Source organism: Bos javanicus, chromosome 24 (assembly GCF_032452875.1).
Source record: "Bos javanicus breed banteng chromosome 24, ARS-OSU_banteng_1.0, whole genome shotgun sequence".
NCBI lineage: Eukaryota > Metazoa > Chordata > Mammalia > Artiodactyla > Bovidae > Bos > Bos javanicus.
In genome coordinates this window covers 8,301,986-8,323,551 of record NC_083891.1, presented here as the reverse complement: position 1 = coordinate 8,323,551, position 21,566 = coordinate 8,301,986, and the positions used below count along the sequence as shown (strand labels likewise).

At 40.3% G+C, this 21,566-nt stretch overlaps 1 protein-coding gene across 2 annotated transcripts in view; it reads left to right on the top strand.

Annotated features, from left to right (window-relative positions):
• Nucleotides 1–21,566, top strand: part of CCDC102B (coiled-coil domain containing 102B) — a 278,967-nt gene that overhangs the window by 195,469 nt on the left and 61,932 nt on the right. For both annotated transcript variants that reach the window (XM_061399557.1, XM_061399556.1), the window contains exon 7: nucleotides 6,492–6,662. In XM_061399557.1, coding sequence (XP_061255541.1) covers nucleotides 6,492–6,662 — 171 coding nt within the window. The remainder of the gene's footprint in view (nucleotides 1–6,491; nucleotides 6,663–21,566) is intronic.

Sequence of the window (21,566 nt, the reverse complement as noted above, 5' to 3'; positions counted from 1 at the left end):
AGATCAGATCAGTCGCTCAGTCGTGTCCGACCCCTTGCGATCCCATGAATCGCAGCACACCAGGCCTCCCTGTCCAACACCAACTCCTGGAGTTCACTGAGACTCACGTCCATCGAGTCAGTGATGCCATCCAGCCATCTCATCCTCTGTCATCCCCTTCTCCTCCTGCCCCCAGTCCCTCCCAGAGTCTTTTCCAGTGAGTCAACTCTTCACATGAGGTGGCCAAAGTACTGGAGTTTCAGCTTTAGCATCATTCCTTCCAAAGAAATCTCAGGGCTGATCTCCTTCAGAATGGACTGGTTGGATCTCCTTGCAGTCCAAGGGACTCTCAAGAGTCTTCTCCAACACCACAGTTCAAAAGCATCAATTCTTCGGCACTCAGCCTTCTTCACAGTCCAACTCTCACATCCATACATGACCACAGGAAAAACCATAGCCTTGACTAGACAAACCTTTGTTGGCAAAGTAATGTCTCTGCTTTTGAATATGCTGTCTAGGTTGGTCATAACTTTCATTCCAAGGAGTAAGCATCTTTTAATTTCATGGCTGCAGTCACCATCTGTAGTGATTTTGGAGCCCAGAAAAATAAAGTCTGACACTGTTTCCACTGTTGCGTGATCTATTTCCCATGAAGTGATGGGACCGGATGCCATGATCTTCGTTTTCTGAATGCTGAGCTTTAAGCCAACTTTTTCACTCTCCACTTTCACTTTCATCAAGAGGATTTTTAGGTCCTCTTCACTTTCTGCCATAAGGGTGGTGTCATCTGCATATCTGAGGTTATTGATATTTTTCCCGGCAATCTTGATTCCAGTTTGTGTTTCTTCTAGTCCAGCATTTCTCATGATGTACTCTGCATATAAGTTAAATAAACAGGGTGACAATATTGTCACTTTATAAATGGTCCACATTAAAAAGAAAATCTTAAAAAATGAACTCAGTTAAACTTCAACATTTCATGTATTCAGTTCAGTTCACTCACTCAGTCGTGTCCGACTCTTTGTGACCCCATGAACCGCAGCACGCCAGGCCTCCCTGTCCATCACCAACTCCCAGAGTCCACCCAAACCCATGTTCATCGGGTCAATGATGCCATCCAACCATCTCATCCTCTGTCATCCCCTTCTCCTCCTGCCCTCAATCTTTCCCAGCATCAGGGTGTTTTCCATTGAGTCAGCTCTTTGCATCAGGTGGCCAAAGTTTCAGCTTCAAGATCAGTCCTTCCAATGAACACCCAGGACTGATCTCCTTTAGGATGGACTGGTTGGATCTCCTTGCAGTCCAAGAAACTCTCAAGAGTTTTCTCCAACACCACAGTTCAAAAGCATCAATTCCTCAGCACTCAGCTTTCTTTATGGTCCAACTCTCACATCCATACATGACCACTGGAAAAACCATAGCTTTGACTAGATGGACCTTTGTTGGCAAACTAGTATCTCTGCTTTTCAATATGCTGTCTAGGTTGGTCATAACTTTCATTCCAAGGAGTAAGCGTCTTTGAACTTCATGGCTGAAATCACCATCTGCAGTAATTTTGGAGCCCAGAAAAATAAAGTCAGTCACTGTTTCCACTGTTTCCCCATCTATCTGCCATGAAGTGATGGGACAGGATGCCATGATCTTAGTTTTCTGCATGTTGAGCTTTAAGCCAACTTTTTCACTCTCCTCTTTCACTTTCATCAAGAGGCTCTTTAGTTCTTCTTCACTTTCTGCCATAAGGGTGGTGTCATCTGCATATCTGAGGTTATTGATATTTCTCCTGGCAATCTTGATTCCAGCTTGTGCTTCTTCCAGCCCAGAGTTTCTCATGGTGTACTCTGCATATAAGTTAAATAAGCAGGGTGACAATATACAGCCTTGATGTACTCCTTTTCCTATTTGGAACCAGTCTGTTGTTCCATGTCCAGTTCTAACTATTGCCTCTTGACCTGCATACAGATTTCTCGGGAGGCAGGTAAAGTCTTTCACCCTATGTAAATAGTCTAGGAGTTAGGTTTTCCAGGTGATGTAATGGTAAAGAATCCACGTGCTAATGCATGGGATGCAAGAGGCTAGGATTCAGTCCTTGGGTGGGAAAGATCTTCTGGAGGATGAAATGGCAACCCACTCCAGGATTCTTGCCTGGAAAATTCCATGGATAGAGGATCCTGGTGGGTTACAGTCCATGGAATCACAAAGAGTCAGACCTGACTGACCATACCATCATCCTAAACTGACTTTTTATATTTGTGTTTTTAAACTGATTTTTTAAAAATATCTTTAATAATGAAATATTTTTCTCCCAAAGTGAAATTCAGTTTTAATCTTTTTTTAGAACAAAGTAAAATGTATCCTATGAACATAATTTAAATATTTTGACTGTATATACCATTTGATATATTTTCTCGTAACGAAATGTGCCCAGGCTAGGCCAGGTTCGCTCGACCTCAGCTGTAAGCAAGATTCTCCTACTGGCCCAGACTGTTGTACCTCCAGGCATGTATTCTCCTTTTAAGTACTAAAAATTCTACATCGCCTCTTCCCATCTGAGGAGACTGCTCACATTTCATTGCTCACTTATGTTTTGTCTACTTTTCTAAAACAATTACTGCTAAGAGTAAAGCTTACTACAGTTGGCATACACTAGGAGTCCTCAAACTTTGTGTTGAGTCATAAACATCTGGAGGGCTTGTCACCCAGTGTTGCTGGGTCCCAAGTCCTGAGCTTCTATTAATAATTAAGTAAATCTTGGCTGGAGTTCCCATGCTGCAGGCTTGGGGACCACTCACAGGGAATAGACGTTGACTAACACACCCACCTCCTGGGCCTGAGAATAAGGTGACCTTCCCTGAACAAATGGCCTCACAGTGGATCGTGAAGGCCACAGATCTACCTACAAGGATGACACATGCTTGGGGGAAATTTGTATTGCCAACAGCAAAGTTTTTCTTTCCTTTCTTCCTATCTGCACATCTCAAAGGTTGTTTATATTTACTTGTGCATGCTAAGTCACTTCAGTTCTGTCTGACTCTTTGCGACCCCTGGACTGTAGCCCACCAGGCTCCTCTGTCCATGGAATTCTCCAGGCAAGAATACTGAAGCGGGTTGCCATTTCCTCCTCCACGGGATCTTCCTGACCGGGATTGAACCCATGTCTCTTAAGTCTCCTGCACTGGCAGGGAGATTCTTTACCACTAGTGCCACCTGAGAAGCTACTTATGTTTACTTAATTCCATTTAAACCAAATTAAGTGAACTGTACAAGCCTAAAGCCACAGCATGGATGGAGAAATAGTTTTACTAAATTGCAAAGGTATTTAGGTAGTTGCAACGAGGTGCATAATTCCTGAGAAAAAGCCATCCTTTTACAAATTGTGACAACCCTTCCATTAAGCTCTGCATTATTTTTGTGGCAGATTCTTTATGTTTGTGACAGATCAAGAAAATCTGTCATTAAATGCTCCATTTTCATTCCAAATAATAGAACTGTGTTCCCTGTTGCATATCTCAATGTGAAGCCATCAGGTATATAATTTGGCATTGGGAAATTGTATTCTGAAGGGAAGAAAGGAGAAGTCTGTTTGCATTCTATTAATAAATGTGGTTTGGGGTGTCATTTGCTAAAACACTGCTGTGAAGCCATAAACTGCACTGTTATGGTGAGGCAGGGGAAGGGATTGTGGGTCTGCCTGTCAGCAGGTGTCTAGCTACCTGTCGAGGTCTCTTTCCAGCTGCCATCAGCATTGCTGGGGTTTAAATATCACTGGTTGTGATTCTGACTCCTGTGAGGGGCCAGGCGTTGCAGGACAGCGGCAAGATTCCAGGAGTCTCTCAGCTGTCTGATATTCACATTGTCAGGGGACACTGGAAAGTGTAATGGGTGACTGGTTGTCATGGAGCCCTTCTCTGCCTTTTCCTGAGAGTGGTCAGTACTTTCTCCCCAGGTCCTGCCCTGCAGTCCACACCTTCTTCCCACCTCTGCAGGACTTTCACCTGTTCTAATTGGAGTTCTGAGTCTCATGGAGGCTGAGAGGCCGCCAGTAATAAATGGTGTGATAGCACAGTTCACTTCACACCAACTTTTCTTCCCTGTGATAACATGTGCTTCACATTCTTTTGTGTTTTCCTTTACTTAATAGAGTATTTGGAGATATCATGTCCATATACAAAAGGCTGCCATATTATATTTAATGGCTTAATGGCTTTTTATTTAATCAGCTCTATATGATGGTATGACATTCATTTCTAATCATTCACTATTAACAGAAAAAGAATTCTGTACTACATATCCACATGGACACAGCATTTCACCCAACCATGTTGTCTATCTGTAGAACACATTTCTGGAAGCAGAATGGCTGGGTTGGGGTTTACATACATTTTTCATTTTAAAGAATTTGGCAAAATATTTCCATTAATCATGATTTCGTGATGTTTTACCAACAGATTATCTTATCACACTTAATCCTGCCAGTCTGAAGACTTGAGGAACAGCACCTTGATGTGTTTTCTTTCATTATACTTTTTTTTTTTATATATAATTGTAGACTGAGTGCAGGAGAAGGGGTGACAGAGGATGAGATGGTTGGAGGGCATTACCAACGCAATGGACATGAGGTTGAGCACACTCTGGAAGATGGTGAAGGATAGGGAAGCCTGGCACGCTGCAGTCCATGGGGTCACAGAGTCAGACAGGACTGAAACACCTTAGCACGCACTCACATAAGAAATAGTATGGAGAGATCTGTGTGTATTTTCTCTAGATTCCCCCCATGGTATCACCTTACAAAACTATGGTCGGATATTACAATCAGGATATCAACATCAATGCAGTCAAAACACAGAACTTTTCATCAAGATGAGGATCCCTGATCTGCCCTCACCACATCCCCTGCTCGCCTGAAACTGCCCTCCCCTCCACCCTTGATCCCCAGCAGCCATGAATCTCTCCTGCATTTCTGTAATTTTGTCTTGTCAGTATGTTACAGAAATTGGAAAGGTGTTTCCTGAGTTTTGGATGAGGATGAATGGCTTTCAATGTTTAAGATATTCTGTATGCTTTCCTGTGAACTCTGACCTTCCATATTTTATATGAAGTTAACTGGTATAGACTTCATATAACTCATTAGTAAGAGACCTGTCCCTTGTTACAGCATTTTCTGTGTAGGACAGACTATTTTATTAGCTATACACACACTGTATACCTATTATGATTAAATTTATTATTCTGTGATCTCATGATGGTATATAGAAAACCTTTCCCCATTGGCAATTTAAAAAAAGTATCTAAGTTTTTGTGCAGTGTTTTCCAATACTTTATGGCTTTTTAAAACTATTAAATCTGATTCTTTTTTATTAGTGGTAGTAATAGTATATGAGTAAAGGTCTCCAGTTGTCTACCTAGTTGTCTCAAAAATTTTTGACCATACATTTTTAACTAGTGCCCTCTCGTGCTTTTCTATGTGTATTATATATTATTTGTATTTTGTATGCATTATTTTTATAAGTACTATGACAGTGTTTTTCAGGAAGTTAAATGTTCTGAGACTTTCCTAAAGTACTATAACATTATGAGGAACTAAAGGCTTTTTTTTTCTTCATAGTATTAATAAAGATGTTTTCAACAATTACAATATTGTTAATTTTGCACAGCAAACTTGAACTAAAAATGAAAAGCTATGTTAATTCCAATCTGAAGCCAATTAATGTAACCTGTTAATTCATTTCTTTACAGTATTGATTATAACAAAGTTGGTTAGGAATCAGTCCCTTCATGGTGGATTCACTCTGGTTTCTTCCCAGATGGGTCCCTTACTTCAGATCTCTGAGCCACATTCACGTGCTTTCGGCATGAATATGGCAGCACTAAAACTTTTTTCTTAGAGAAATAACTAAAACCAGATAGTCTGCTAACTTTTAATACTTAGACTGATTTATCAGATGAACAGTTCTTCTTGTTTTTATTTTTATTACATCTTATTCTTCATTTATGGATACAAGATTTCTTTTGGAAAACATACATAAAAACTAAATTTGCATAACATGAAAAATGGGTCATTCACTCAAGTGCATAAAGAGTTGCACTGTATTTTAGACATACAGAAATACATCTTCCACCTATCGTAATATGCTAATCATAATACAGAAAATATGGAAAAGACCCTGATGCTAGGAAAGATTGAGGGCAGGATGAGAAGAGGGTGACAGAGGATGAGATAGTTGGATGGCGTCACTGACTCAATGGACAGGAGCTTAAGCAAACTCTAGGAGATGGTGAAGGACAGGGAAGCCTGGCGTGCTGCAGTCCATGGGGTCACAAAGAGTTGGACACAACTGGGTGACTGAACAATGACAATCATAATGTTTAACTGCAGAAAGGTAGAGTTCCAGATGAAAAGATACCCATCTGAATTCTTCCTAAAGTGTTCTTCTGTTTTTTCAAAAGAAGTTGCCCATCCTCTGATTTTATCAGAGCAAGCTATAAATAACAGGATCCTTGTTTTCTTTTGAAAGGAACTCGTGGACCTTCAGCATGCCTACTGTAAGCTAAGCAGACAGTACCAGGCAAAGACAGCAGAACTGACTCACGCCAACAACCTCGTGGATCAAAATGAAGCTGAAGTGAAGAAACTGAGACTTCGAGTAGAAGAACTAAAATGGGGACTCAACCAAAAAGAAGACAAGGTACTTTTTAAGTGGAACACATTTTAGATAGATTCAAAATAGCATTTGATAGCATAGAAAAAGCATTTTCTTTTTTATTAGCAAATGGCATTACTTGATATAAAAACTTCACATTTTAAATTTGAAATCAACTAAAAGCATAAGGAAAGAGGAAAATATTACATAGACAACATGCTTGTTTTGTAGTGTTAGTTGGGCATTTGCTACATATGCCCTATAGCTTCAGATACGTTTTAGCTTGGGGGTGTGTGTGGGTGGGCGTGGTATCATTGGTATCATTAAAACTTGATTTTTTTAATGTACTTTTGAAGATTTTATTTGTTATAGTGCTGTGTTTCATATTGATGATGAATATGATAAATATAGCAGTTTTATCGTATCAATTTTAGGTTGATTTTGAACATATGTTTGATTAATATACACTGAAGATTGTAGGTGAGTGCTTACTTAGGCTTAAAGAATAAGTTATTTGTGTATTGTCCTTGATATAAAAGTTTATCTCAGTTATAGTCCTTTTTTTTTTAGCACAAAACTTGATGTTTTAATGGAAATCAGATATATAGAGACATCCAGAGGAGCAGTTAATGCTGGAGATATAAATCTGGTGGTGGTCATGTGTTAATACACAATATTTAAAACCACAAGACTGGCTGAGATTATTGAACAAATAATAGACAAAATCCTTAGGACTCTTTGAACAAAAAGTGTTAGTAGCTCAGTTGTGTCCAACTCTTTGCAACCCTATGGACTGTAGCCCGTCAGGCTCCTCTGTCCATGGAATACTCTAGCAAGAATACTGAAGTGGGTTGCCATTCCCTTCTCCAGGGTATCTTCCCAACCTAGGGATCGAACCCAGGTCTCCCACATTGCAGGCAAATGTGTCTACTAAAATATAGCCCTTTCACAGTCCCTCCTGTCCTTCCTACACATTCACATAATAAATATCTCCTATTTGTTTTGCCAAAAAAAAAAGTTTCTGTTTTAAGCTTTAATTTTACATCTTATAGAAATGTAATGTATGTTGTGATTATGATATGATATATATATCCTCTCCAGTGCTTTCTGATGTTCAAAGAACGTAGGCAGCTCAGTTATGTCGTGAAACGTCAACTACCTAATGGTCTACGGCATGTTTAAGAATGTGATACCTTAATGGTACACCTGTGACTGGGAGGATTTCAGCTGCAGTTACAAACAACACAGAGAGTTTTCCTGAGAGAAACAGTGCCCCTGTCAGTGTGAGAGCGTCCGTCACCCATGGCGGCAGCTACTTCAGATGGGGTTCCAGGCATTGCGTCTGCTCCTGTCGGCCAACTTTCGAGGCAAAAATAATTAGTTCCCTGGTTTAAAAAGTGTATTTGCAGATACTGCCAAACAGTTGGAAATTAAAAAAAGAAAATGGAAATTGTTTTTCCAAGGGGTGATTCAATAACAGAGCACAGTCCCCCTTTGAAGATTTAATTTTTCATCCAATCTGTTTGCAGTCAAGCAAACCAGATCTTCTTATCTAATAACATCCATGAAAATAGAATTATTTGACCAGTGTGAGGCTCACATATCACCCCCTGATCTGGCTATAGCTGACTTGTCCATGGGCATTTTATCCTTGATGTCTCTTTTTATGAAGACGTACATGTTCTTTTTAATGATGTACATGAGTGGTGAAGCTGGACTGTGGAAGAATAAGTCAGAAGAGGAATAGAGGCAGTCTCAAGAGAGTGGTTTGGGGTTTTTACTTCATTGTAGCCTTTATTCCTGTGAATGGTTTTGATATACATGCATTTGTTGCAGGAGGTGGTAAATAAACCTTTGTGTTTGCCAATATCGGCTTTAAGAAATTGCTTGGGACTGAATCATCAGGAAGGAAACTGCGATAATACGCAGTGTTCCAGGGCTAATGAAGTACTAGTTCCCAGAGATCCGATTCAGCCGTCTAATTGTGGAATGTTAAAACCAGCTGTGGTCTTCAGAAGGCTTATATTAGTTGCCCCTCCCTGTGAGAGACTCAGTCTCCCCACATCATCAATGTCAGTCTTGGCACGTGTGACGTTTGCTTTGCTCAAGAAGCAGAAGCTCCGTGTGCCACTCACCATCCAGAGCTTTGTGAACCCAACATGCCTCTTCTCCCATGTATCTTTTCCTGCCGTCTCTCATGTCATGAGGCTAGCAGGTCCAAAATTCACATCATTCTCTCAGCACGAATTCTGAAACAGGAAGGCTATGGAGCAGAGCCCTTATGGACCCAGATGGATCCACATGGGTAAAACAAAAATCAATATTTATTGTGGTAAGCCACTGACATTCTGGATTTGTTTGTTGCTATAGGAAAACTTAGCTAAGGCTGGCTGGTATAGTCCTTCAAACAAAAATGGCCTGTTAAAATTACATGACATTGGCTCTGGTGCTATCTGCAGGTGGTAAGAAAGCTTATTGCAGGTGAGAATGAAGACAGCCCATTTTGTGGAGTCTCAAAAGCTTTGGTACATTATTTCCTATAATGCCTTGGAAAGCAGATGATGGACAGAATGAGCTTGTGGTTTTTAGATGAATAGGTATGTGGCTAATACTTTTGTTTGTTTGTCTGCTACTATTGCCTTTGACAAGTGCCCAAAGGAAAGATGAATTCAGAAAAGACTTGTTGAATTTTCAAAGAGATATGTAAGGTAATACAGAAATTTAAGTACTTCTGTGACTGCCAGGGTCTGATTTTCATTTGCAAACGCTGAGACAGAAAACTGAGCATGGCTTTGAGCAATGAACATTATTTAAGGTTGAGCTTTTAAGCAAGGGCCAATTCAGTGGTGTGGCTTTCAAGCCTGTTGTTAAAAGCTCTTCATTAAGGTCATTTTCTGTAAACCCTTGAAGTTGAATAAAATGGCACAGGGAGAAGACAGATTGTGCCTCTCCCAGAATATCCCACAGATTCAAGGCAACTACCGGTAGCGCAGAGACAATCGTCTGCCAGAGAATTATACATGGGGCAGCTGACCTGTGGAATTTACTGAAATCAAAAGAAAAACAAAAACGCTGTTAGCTTTTGTGAAAAATATGCTGACAAATGAGTTTCCAGCCTGCGATAAAAGAGACTGATTTCTCAAGATCTAAAAGAACCTTCAGTTCCTCCAAAGGTTGTGGGCTGAGCAATGCTGTCAACACCAGAACACAGGGAGTAATGTCCAGAGCTGTATTCAGTTATGGACACAGCATGTAGTGAGGAAAGACCAACTACAGAACAACGCCAAGGACATTCGAAAAGCAGTGACTCGGCAACTGTTATCAGGAGGCTTGCTCAGCATGCATTAGGCTTAGTTGCTCAGTTGTGTCTGAGTCTTTGTGACCCCATGGACTGTAGCCTGATAGGCTGCTCTGTCCACAGGATTCTCCAGGCAAGAATACTGGAGTGGGTTGCCATTTCCTCCTCCAGGGGAATCTTCCCAACGCAGGGATTGAACCCGTGTCTCCTGGGTCTCCTGCATTGGCAGGCAGATTCTTTACCACTGAGCCACCTGGGAAGGCCCAGGCAAAACCCAACAGCTTTCCCCATGAGCAAGATATGAGCTTCTTGAAATATCTGCCAAGTTAGATTTTATAAATAGCTTCTATTTTCTCTTATCAGTATGAAAGTTTTTATTGTAATTTTCTTGCCATAGTTGCAGTGTAGGATGTTGAGGGTATGAATTACTTGCCTTTTGAGCACACAGATTTCTGGAACAAGAGAAGACATATTGAGATGTGATATAGATTGCAGATCTTCGAGGCCTAGGCTGTGGTTGAAAGGTTGCTTGGGTAATTTCTCTTGGGGAAGGAGTGAAAGTGTACGGGTGTGTATTTTATACTACTTGTTGCCCCATCTGTGCAAGGAATACAGTTCCCAAGCATAAATGGTGGGCATGTGACTTGTTTGGCAAATGGAATTTGTGGGGTTTTGAAATAGAATCTTTTGAAACTATAATTCCTTGTAGATAAGTATTTGGACATACTTCATGTTTGAAACTTAAAAATAGATGTTGAAATACACGTTCAAAACATAAAATAGTTCAATGTTCTGCACCTCTACATCCAACCAGTTGATCACCGGGGGTGACTGATCCAAAGAAGGATCAACTCTCATGGGTCTGTTATCTGGATTACTTAATTGCAGTTGTCAGTCTTCAGTTTTTCTCTGATTAAAGGTCATCCCTCTTTCTGATGGCTGGGCATGAAAATATTCCTTATGGAAATAAGATTTCGCATTAGATAGCAGCCAACATTTCTGTAATTTGACTTATCATTGAGAAGCAAAGAAAATTCTGTCAGTTTCACTGCTGAGCTTTTTAATTTCACAGTAGCAAATTCTTCAGATTGCAATTAGTTGAGATTAATGTTTAACTGGAACTGTCAAATACAAAGTTCCCGACTCCCACAAGTCAACAAATTTTAAATAAATGAAAATGAGATATTAATCCTCTATACAGTAGAGAGAAATAGATATTTGGAGGCCCATGAGAGAAACCCAGGGTCTGATTAAAGGAAGGAGCAAATTAAAAAATTCTTTTTTTGAACGAGTTGGTTTTCTTTAAGCAAATTACCCCCAAGTCTAATTTGACATGTGTTTATTAGAAGTTAAACATTCTTTTCTCATCATTTCATTGAAGTCTTTCTGTGAATATATATATTACATTATATGATAGTAAAATTTAATTGAGACTTCACTACTGTAAGGCAGAAATAATTACATATATATCCACATTAAAATACCAAAATAACTGACCACTGTAATAAATATGGTGTGAAAAGCAGCCTAATGAATAATATAATGATGCAGTAACCAAAGTTAGTAGAGACCAAAAAGGCAGTACCTAAGAAGCAAGGAGTATAATATAAACAATTACTATGACACATGGGTACACTGTATGACTAGTATTAAGAAGACTGAAGGACTGAATGAGATAAGGCTTGCCAAGGACTATTTTAAATTTTTCAAAGCAATACCATATCATATAAAGAAAGAAAAAGAAAAAAAAATCAGCTATTATCTTACTGTCATATCCTGTTACTGCAGTGTATATTAACTTCAAATGCCCCGGCAATTTTATGCAGAGGTGCAGTCCTCATTCACAAATAATATACTCAGTCGGTTACCATAGCTTTCTTGCTGCTGTGTACTTTTCATACTTGCTATTTCAAGGAAAGGTGTAATATTTATCTCCTTGTTTATAAATTATTTAATAAACCAACCCTTTTTTACTGAATGTCATTTGTATTTTTTTTTCACAACATAACTTTACCATGACTATTGTCATGTACAGTTGACCCTTGAACAACACGGGCTTGAACTGTGTGGGTCCACTTAATAGGAAGATATGTTTCAATAGTAAATACTACAGTACAGCCCAGTGCATGGTTGGTTAAAAGTGCAGACATATAGGGCAAATGGTAAGTTATAGGATGATTAACTTCCAAGTTCAAGATTCAAAAGTACAGACCTTTTATCCCCCACTGGGAAGAAAAAGTCTTCTAAGTGGGATTGCATGACCCAGATAACCACAATGGTGTGATCACTCACCCAGAGCCTGATATCCTGGAATGCAAAGTCAACTGGGCCTTAGGCAGCATCAACACGAACAAAGCTAGTGGAGGTGATGGAATTCCAATGGAGCTTTTTCAAATCCTGAAAGATGATGCTGTGAAAGTGCTGCACTCTGTATGCCAGCAAATTTGGAAAACTCAGCGGTGGCCACAGGACTGGAAAAGGTCAGTTTTCATTCCAATCCCAAAGAGAGGCAATGCCAAAGAATGTTCACACCACCGCACAATGGCATTCATCTCACACGCTAGGAAAGTAATGCTTTAAGTTCTCCAAGCCAGGCTTCAACAGTACGTGAACCATGAACTTCGAGATGTTCAAGTTGGATTTAGAAAAGGCAGAGGAACCAGAGATCAAATTGCCAACATCTGTTGGATCATGGAAAAAGCAAGAGAGCTCCAGAAAAACATCTACTTCTACTTTATTGACTATGCCAAAGCCTTTGACTGTGTGGATCACAACAAAATGTGGAAAACTTTTAAAGAGATAGGAATACCAGACCACCTTTACCTGCCTCCTGAGAAATCTGTATGCAGGTCAAGAAGCAACAGTTAGAACTGGATGTGGAACAACAGACTGGTTCCAAATCAGGAAAGGAGTGTGTCAAGGCTGTATTATTGTCACTCTGCTTATTTAACTTATATGCAGAGTACTCATGCCAAATGCCGGGCTGGATGAAGCACGTGCTGGAATCAAGATTGCCCGGAGAAATATCAATAACCTCAGATATGCAGATGATACCACCCTATGGCAGAAAAAAAAAAAGAGGAACTAAAGAGCCTCTTGATGAAAGTGAAAGAGCAAAATGAAAAAGTTGGCTTATAGCTCAACATTAAAAAAACTAAGATCATGGCATCCAGTCCCATCACTTCATGGCAAATAGATGAGGAAACAATGGAAACAGTGAGAGACAGTGATTGCAGCCATGAAGTTAAAAGACGCTCGCCCCTTGCAAGAAAAGCTATGAGCAAACTAGCCAGCATATTAAAAAGCAAAGACGTTACTTTGCCAACAAAGGTCTGTCTAGTCAAAGCTATGGTTTTTCCAGTATTCATGTATGGATATGAGAGTTGGACTATAAAGAAAGCTGAGTGCCAAAGAATTGATGCTTTTGAAGTGTGGTGTTGGAGAAGACTCTTGTGAGTCTTGAACTATAAGGAGATCCAACCAGTCCATCCTAAAGAAATAAGTCTTGAATATTCATTGGAAAGACTGATGCTGTAGCTGAAACTCCAGTACTTTGGCCACCTAATGGGAAGAACTGACTCATTGGAAAAGACCCTGATGTTGGGAAAGCTTGAAGACAGGAGGAGAAGGGGACAACAGAGGATGAGATGGTTGAATGGCATCACCGACTTATTGGACATGAGTTTGAGCAAGCTCTGGGAGCTGTTGATAGACAGGGAAGCCTGGTGTGCTGCAGTCCACAGGGTCACAAAGAGTCAGGCACAACTGAGTGACTGAACTGAATGAACAGAAGTAGGATTATTTAGTTAAAGGATATGACTATAATATGGCTCTTGATACATTCAGAATTACTAATTTTCTTTGCCTATAAATGACATGGAGAAGGCAATGGTACCCCACTCCAGTACTCTTGCCTGGAAAATCCCATGGACGGAGGAGCCTGGTGGGCTACAGTCCATGGGGTCGCTAAGAGTCAGACACGACTGAGCAACTTCACTTTCACTTTTCACTTTCCTGCATTGGAGAAGGAAATGGCAACCCACTCCAGTGTTCTTGCCTGGAGAATCCCAGGGACGGGGGAGCCTGGTGGGCTGGCGTCTGTGGGGTCACACAGAGTCGGACACGACTGAAGTGACTTAGCATAGCATAACATAAATGACAGGTCAAACTGTGGAAATATTGGTGGAAATAATAAATACATATTATTTAAAAATAATATGTAAAATCTTAACTGTTGCAAAAGTAAGTTCAAATGTCAAATGATGTATTTATAAAGCTAAGAATTTAATTGCTCAGTTTGCCAAGTTGTTAATTGGATTTACTCTCAATTTAAACTGCTTCTTTTTGTTAAACTCTTTCCTTAGTGTGGCCATTATTATTATATAGTATATATGTTATTATATTATTCCGTTCAGTTCGGTTGCTCAGTCATGACCAACTCTTTGCAACCCCATGGACTGTAGCACACCAGGCCTTCCTGTCCATCACCAACTCCTGGAGCTTACTCAAACTCATGTCCATTGAGTCGGTGGTGCCATCCAACCATCTCATCCTCTGTCATCCCCTTCTCCTCCCACCTTCAATCTTTCCCAGCATCAGGGTCTTTTCCAGTGAGTTAGTTCTTTGCATGAAGTGGCCAAAATATTGGAGTTTAGCTTCAGCATCAGTCCTTCCGATGCATATTCAGGACTGATCTCCTTTAGGATGGACAGGTTGAATCTCCTTGCAGTCCAAAGGACTCACAAGAGTCTTCTCCAACACCACAGTTCTAAAGCATTGATTCTTTGGCACTCAGCTTTCTTTACAGTCCAACTCTCACATCCATACATGGCTACTGGAAAAACCATAGCTTTGACTAGATGGACCTTAGTTGGCAAAATAATGTCTCTGTTTTTTAATATGCTATCTAGGTTGGTCATATATTTTTCCCAAGGAGCAAGCGTCTTTTAATTTCATGGCTGCAGTCCCATCTGCAGTGATTATTCCCTTATTGTAGCTCAATACCTACTCTTGATTTTTCTATATATTTTTTAATAATAGATTCTATTAGTAAGAGGACTTTGAAAATATTCAGTGATTCTTCTGTGTTAAAAGAGATGTAAATCAGGGACCAAGTAGTTCTTAGTCCCTGTGTGTTAGTTGCTCAGTTGTGTCTGACTCTTTGTGATCCCATGGACTGTAGCCTGCCAGGTTCCTCTCTCCATGGAATTCTCCAGGCAGAAATACTGGATTCCGTAGCCATTCCCTTCTCTAGGGGATCTTCCCAACCTAGGGATCAAATCTAGTTCTTTCACATTGCCAGCAGATTCATTACTGTCTGAGCCACCGGAGAAGTCCTGCTGCTGCAGCTGCTAAGTCGCTTCAGTTGTGTCCGACTCTGTGTGACCCCATAGACAGCAGCCCACCAGGCTCCCCCGTCCCTGGGATTCTCCAGGTAAGAACACTGGAGTGGGTTGCCATTTCCTTCTCCAATGCATAAAAGTGAAAAGTGAAAGTGAAGTCACTCAGTCGTGTCCGACTCTTCACGACCCCATTGACTGCAGCCTACCAGGCTCCTCCGTTCATGGGAAATTCCAGGCAAGAGTACTGGATTGGGGTGCCATTGCCTTTTCCGGGAGAAGTCCTAGATACCTACAATTCACAAATAAAGCAGATGAGAAGGAGCCTATGGTAACTGACAAATAAAAGCTTTATAGTGAGGGAAAGAAGAATCAGTTAACTTTGAGATGACTTTCATGCTTCCAAGAGTTCATGGATTTCTTCATTGAACTAAGATTTGGTGTAAGTACTGAGCTATAGATCAAATATATTCCCAGTGTAAAGGTCACAGTCTAATATGATTGTATAAGCTGGCTGCACAATAAAAACCCTTTGGAATATTTTGTTTTTTTTCAACCTTAGATCTGTTTTTAAAAAATTATATTGGAGTATAGTTGAATAACAATGTTGTGTTAATTTCAAGTGTACAACAAAATGATTCAGTTATACATATACATGTATCTGCTCTTTTTCAAATCTTTTCCCATTTAGTTTATTACAGAATATTGAATACAGTTTCCTGTGCCAACAGTAGGCCCTTGCTGGTTATCTGTTTTAAATATAATAGTGTGTTTATGTCAAGGTCAAATTCCCAGCCTTTCCTTTTGGTAATCATTTTGTTTTCTGAGGCTGTAAATTGGTTTCTGTTTGTAAATAAGTTCATTTTTTTTTTTAAGATTCCACATAGAGATGATGTCATATGATATTTGACTTACTTCACTTGGTATGATAATCTTTAGGTTCATCTATATTGCTGCAAATGGTATTTTTCCATTCTTTTTAATGGCTGAGTAACATCCATTGTATAAATACACCACATCTTCTTTATCTGTTCATCTGTCAGTGGACATGTGGGTTGCTCCCAGGTCTTGGCTATTGTATACAGCACTCCAGTGAACACTGGGTACATGTATTCTTTCAAACCATGGTTTTCTCCAGATATATGTCCAGGAGTGGGATTGCTGGATCGTATGGAAACTATTCTTAGTTTCTTAAAGAACCTTCTTACTGCTGTTGAGAGCAGCTGCACCAATTTACATTCCCACCAACAGAGCAAGAGGGTTCCCTTTTTTCAAACCCTCTCCAGCATCTATTGTCTGTAGACATTGATGATGGCCATTCTGACTGGTGTGAGGTGATATCTCATTGTAATTTTTACTGGCATTTCTCTTATAATTAGTGATGTTGAGCATCTTTTCATGTGCCTCTTGACCATCTGTACATCTTCTTTGGAGAAGTCTCTATTTAGGTTTTCTGCTCATTTCTGATTGGGTTGTAAAAATATTAATACTCAAGACTTATCTCTAGTAGCAAAGTCAATTTTTATGGGTGGGGCCTGTGCATGAGTATTTTTAAAATACTTCTTAAATGATTCTGTTTTCTAATGACTTATCAGAACCCCTGTTCTAAGGAGAAAAGACTGCCACCATTGAAATTCAAATTCGTAACTTTGGTCCCCACCGAATACACACCTTTACAGTAACAGATTTTACCAGTAGAGTATAAATGAAATGGCTTGCTACAGAAACCAGGCTTTTAGTCCATTGTAGTTTGTACCTGTATCATAGTAATTTGAAAAACTAATTGATATGATCTTCTAGTTTTGAGAAAAGTTCAAAAGATAGAAAATCACTTAAACAGATGGAAAGAATAAGATACTATGAACAATGTAAGTTTACACTCAAAATGCTAGTGTTTTGCTAAATGCATTTGTCGGCGTGGCTTTACACTTAGTAATTATCACCTTAATCACCTTATTACAGTTTAGCTAATTTTGGCTTTGCATTTTAATGCTCTTGGTGTCAAAAGGTGTATCTTTCCAAAAGTCTGATATCATCAGCAATGATGAATGTGAGAGACACTTTGTTTAGACCTACAGAACATTAATTATCTAAATTAACAGCTGATTTTTAAACAAGCCTTTATTTGGAAGGACACAGACCTTTCCTAGCCCTAAATATATTTTGGTGAAATCTCATTAACTTACACTCGGCTAATTTTAAGACTGTGAGAATGGTGATAGACTGAAATTTGAATTTATCTATGAAAAAGATGTGGTAAGTGTTTCAGGTTAAGGTTAAAAATAAATAATAAAGAGGCCAGTTGCAGGTTCATGTGGGGACAGAAGCGGTGACCAGTGATTCAGGATCTGAACTGAACTGCAAAAACCAGCCCAGTCCATTTATTGCCTCCTGGATGAGATGGTTGGATGGCATCACTGACTCGATGGACATGTGTTTGAGCAAGCTCCGGGAGTTGGTGATGGACAGGAAAGCCTGGCGTGCTGCAGTCCATTGGGTCGCAAATAGTTGGACATGACTGAGCGACTGAACTGAGTTTCTGTGTTAGGTGTTAGAATACACCTGAGTTCTTCCCCAGAAGAGGTTTATAGTGTCCCTGGGGGTAGCCCAACATAAATGTTTGAAGTTAAACGTGCAAAATCAGTGTCAAGATGGTGGTATTTATAGGATGCAAGAAAGAATTGGCCATATTTCTTTTCCTTCCAGTGCTTAAAGACTATTTATGTGTTCGTTTTAATTATTTATCATCTGACACCTCAACTGGAATATATGGGCAAAGACCAGTACAGTTGTGCCCCTAACTGGGCCAGCTTTCAGTAAAACTGTCCATTCTCTTCTCCAGGTGATCTTCCTGACCCAGGAATTAAACCCAGGTCTCCTGCATTACAGGCAGATTCTGTACCATCAAATCACTAGGAAAGCCCAAAACTGTCTGAAGTGCCCTTAAAATAAAGACATCATCGCACTATAACATGAGCAGAAGTCTTGCATCCTCATCGCTATACACAGCTAATCTAAATCCTAATAAATCCGCTTTCTGTGGATAGTTTGAAGGGTACCACTTCCTGCAATTATTTATCATGATCCTGCTCTTTCTTTACCCTACCAACCACCTAGATTGTCTTTAAAGGGGTTTAGGACAAGCCATCCCAAGTACTCTTGCCTGGAAACTCCAATGGACAGAGGAGCCTGGTAGGCTGCAGTCCATGGGGTTGCGAAGAGTCAGACACGACTGAACGTCTTCACTTTCACTTTTCACTTTCATGCATTGGAGAAGGAAATGGCAACCCACTCCAGTGTTCTTGCCTGGAGAATCCCAGGGACGGGGAAGCCTGGTGGGCTGCCATCTATGGGGTCACTAAGAGTCAGGCACGACTGAGCGACTTCACTTCCACTTTTTACTTTCATCCATTGGAGAAGGAAATGGCAACCCACTCCAGTGTTCTTGCCTGGAGAGTCCCAGGGACGGGGAAGCCTGGTGGGCTGCCGTCTATGGGGTCGCGCAGAGTCGGACATGACTGAAGCGACTTAGCAGCAGCAGCAGCATCCCAAGTTGTGCCACTCTGGCATGTGTATTATTTAGAACTGAAAACAAGCCCAAAGACTCAGAATTTTGAACTTTCCCTCTTACTATCTAAAAGAATATAAACATAGCTTCTTCCTGGGCTTTACTTTCCCCTTAAGCCTTAGACCCCTACTTCCATCTCCTTCAGTAGGTTCAGTTGCTCAGTCATGTCCAAATCTTTGTGACCCCATGGTCTGCAGCACACCAGGCTGCTATCCATCACCGACTCCTGGAGCCTGCTCAAACTCATGTCCATTGAGTTTGAGAAGGCTCAAACCATCCTCTGTAATCCTCTTCTCCTCCTGCCTTCAATCTTTCCCAGCATCAGTGTCTTTACCAATGAGTCAGTTCTTCGCATCTGGTGGTCAAAGTATTGGAGCTTCAGCTTCAGCATCAGTCCTTCTAATGAATATTCAGATTCCAATGAAAAATCAGGAAATCGTGATTTCCTTAGGATTGACTGGCTTGATCTCCTTGCAGTCCAAGGGACTCTCGAGAGTCTTCTCGAACACCACAGTTCAAAAGCATCAATTCTTTGGTACTCAGCTTTCTTTATGGTCTAACTCTCACATCCATAATGACTACTGGAAAAACCATAGCTTTGACTAGACGGACCTTTGTTGACAAAGTGATGTCTCTGCTTTCTGTTTCACTGTCTAGGTATGTCATATCTTTTTTCCAAGGAGCAAGCGTCTTTTAATTTCATGGCTGTAGTCACCATCTGCAGTGATTTTGGAACCCCAAAAGATAAAGTCTGTCACTGCTTCCATTGTTTCCCCATCTATTTGCCATGAGGTGATGGAACCAGATGTCATGATCTTCGTTTTCTGAATGTTGAGTTTTAAGCCAACTTTTTCACTCTCCTGTTTCACTTTCATCAAGAAGCTCTTTAGTTCCTCTTTGTTTTCTGCCGTAAGGGTGGTATCATCTGCATATCTGAGGTTATTGATATTTCCCCCAGCAATCCTGATTCAAGCTTATGCTTTTTTCATCCCAGCATTTTGCATGATGTACTCTGCATATAAGTTAAATAAGCAGAGTGACAATATATAGCCTTGATGTACTCCTTCCCCAATTTGGAACCAGCCCATTTTTCCATGTCCAATTCTAACTGTTGCTTCTTGACGTGCAAAAAGTTTCCTCAGGAGGCAGGTCAGATGGTCTGGTATTCACATCTTTTGAAGAATTTTCCACAGTTTGTTTTGATCCACACAGTCAAAGGCTTTGGTATAGTCAATAAAGCAGAGGTAAATGTTTTCCTCGAACTCTCTTGCTTTTTTTGATGATCCAACAGATGTTGTCAATTTAATCTCTGGTTCCTCTGCCTTTTCTTAATCCAGCTTGAACATCTGGAAGATCTTGATTCACATACCGTTGAAGCCTAACTGGGAGAGTTTTGAGCATTACTTTAGTAATGCTCCATCTCCTTAGTCAATATATACCTCACTTTGCTTTGCTTTGGGGCTTCCCCAGCTGGCACTAGTGGTAAAGAGTCTCCTGCAATGTAGAAGACCCCGCTTAGATCCCTGGTCAGGAAGATCCCCTGGAGAAGGGTATGGCTACCCACTCCAGTGTTCTGGCCTGGAGAATCCCATGGACAGAGGAGCCTGGCAGGCTACAGTCACAAAGAGTCAGACATGACTGAGTGACTTTCACTTTGCCTTGCTTTGGAATTCTTTATACTTATGTTGATTCATGCTCTGTATATTATAAATTGTATTTTCTCATGTTAACTATGTTCTATTATTTTATTTGCCAATCGAAAAACTAGGAGGGAAAAAAAAGGTAAAATCCCCTTTAGAACTTAATAAAAAACCAAATGCATCATGTGTGCTATATTCTAAGCTAAAACTGTTTCGATTTCTGTGTAGAAAATTATAGCGTGTGATAAGAACTCAGTAAAATCAGCGTGTTTTAAGGACAGGTTATATGGAAGACTTTAAAGCATGATCATTTGTTAGTGTTTCCCTCTCCTCTTAACTCTAGGCAACACTTTTAAACCACCAGTTCAATGGACATGAGTTTAAGCAAACTCAGGGAGATAGTGAAGTGCAGGGAAGCCTGGCGTGTTGCAGTCCATGGGGTCACAGTGAGTCAGACACTACTTAGTGACTGAACAACAACAACATATTTTTATTCTTCTTTTGAACAATGTCTGACACTTTATTAGCATTTTTTGTCGAGTTCTATTGTTTCCACTCATTTATGCTCTGAAAAATGGAAGTGGTATAAAAACCTCATTAGGAAAAAGGACAACAATAGACAACACAGCAAAGAATAATCACTTTTCTTCTTCCTCTTTGGTTGAGTTAGTCTCACTTCTCAGCACCTACATTCTTCATGCAAATCTGTCTTCTCTGTTTACATATTTCCTTTTATACTGACATCCCACTCCCATCCCCTTCTCTCCATGTGCAGCCACTTAATGAGATTTTGTGACTGCTTTTAAGTGTTTGTTTTTTTTTTTTTTTACATTTTGTTCTTTGTGTCATGTGTATGTGTTTTAACTTGTGTTAACTCGGTGTCTGGTCCATACCCCAGGGAGATTCTCACACAGATCTAAGAGGGGTTCGGTACAGGGTGTTGGTTGCAGGTTGTTCCTGGGGGTTCAGAGGAGGAGCATCTGGGCCTTTGGTCACAGGGTGAGTGAACACATCTGGATGGGCACCAGAGGGTACTCTGCTCTACAGCAGATGACTCAGTTCAGTTCAGATCAGTCACTCAGTCGCGTCCGACTCTTTGTGACC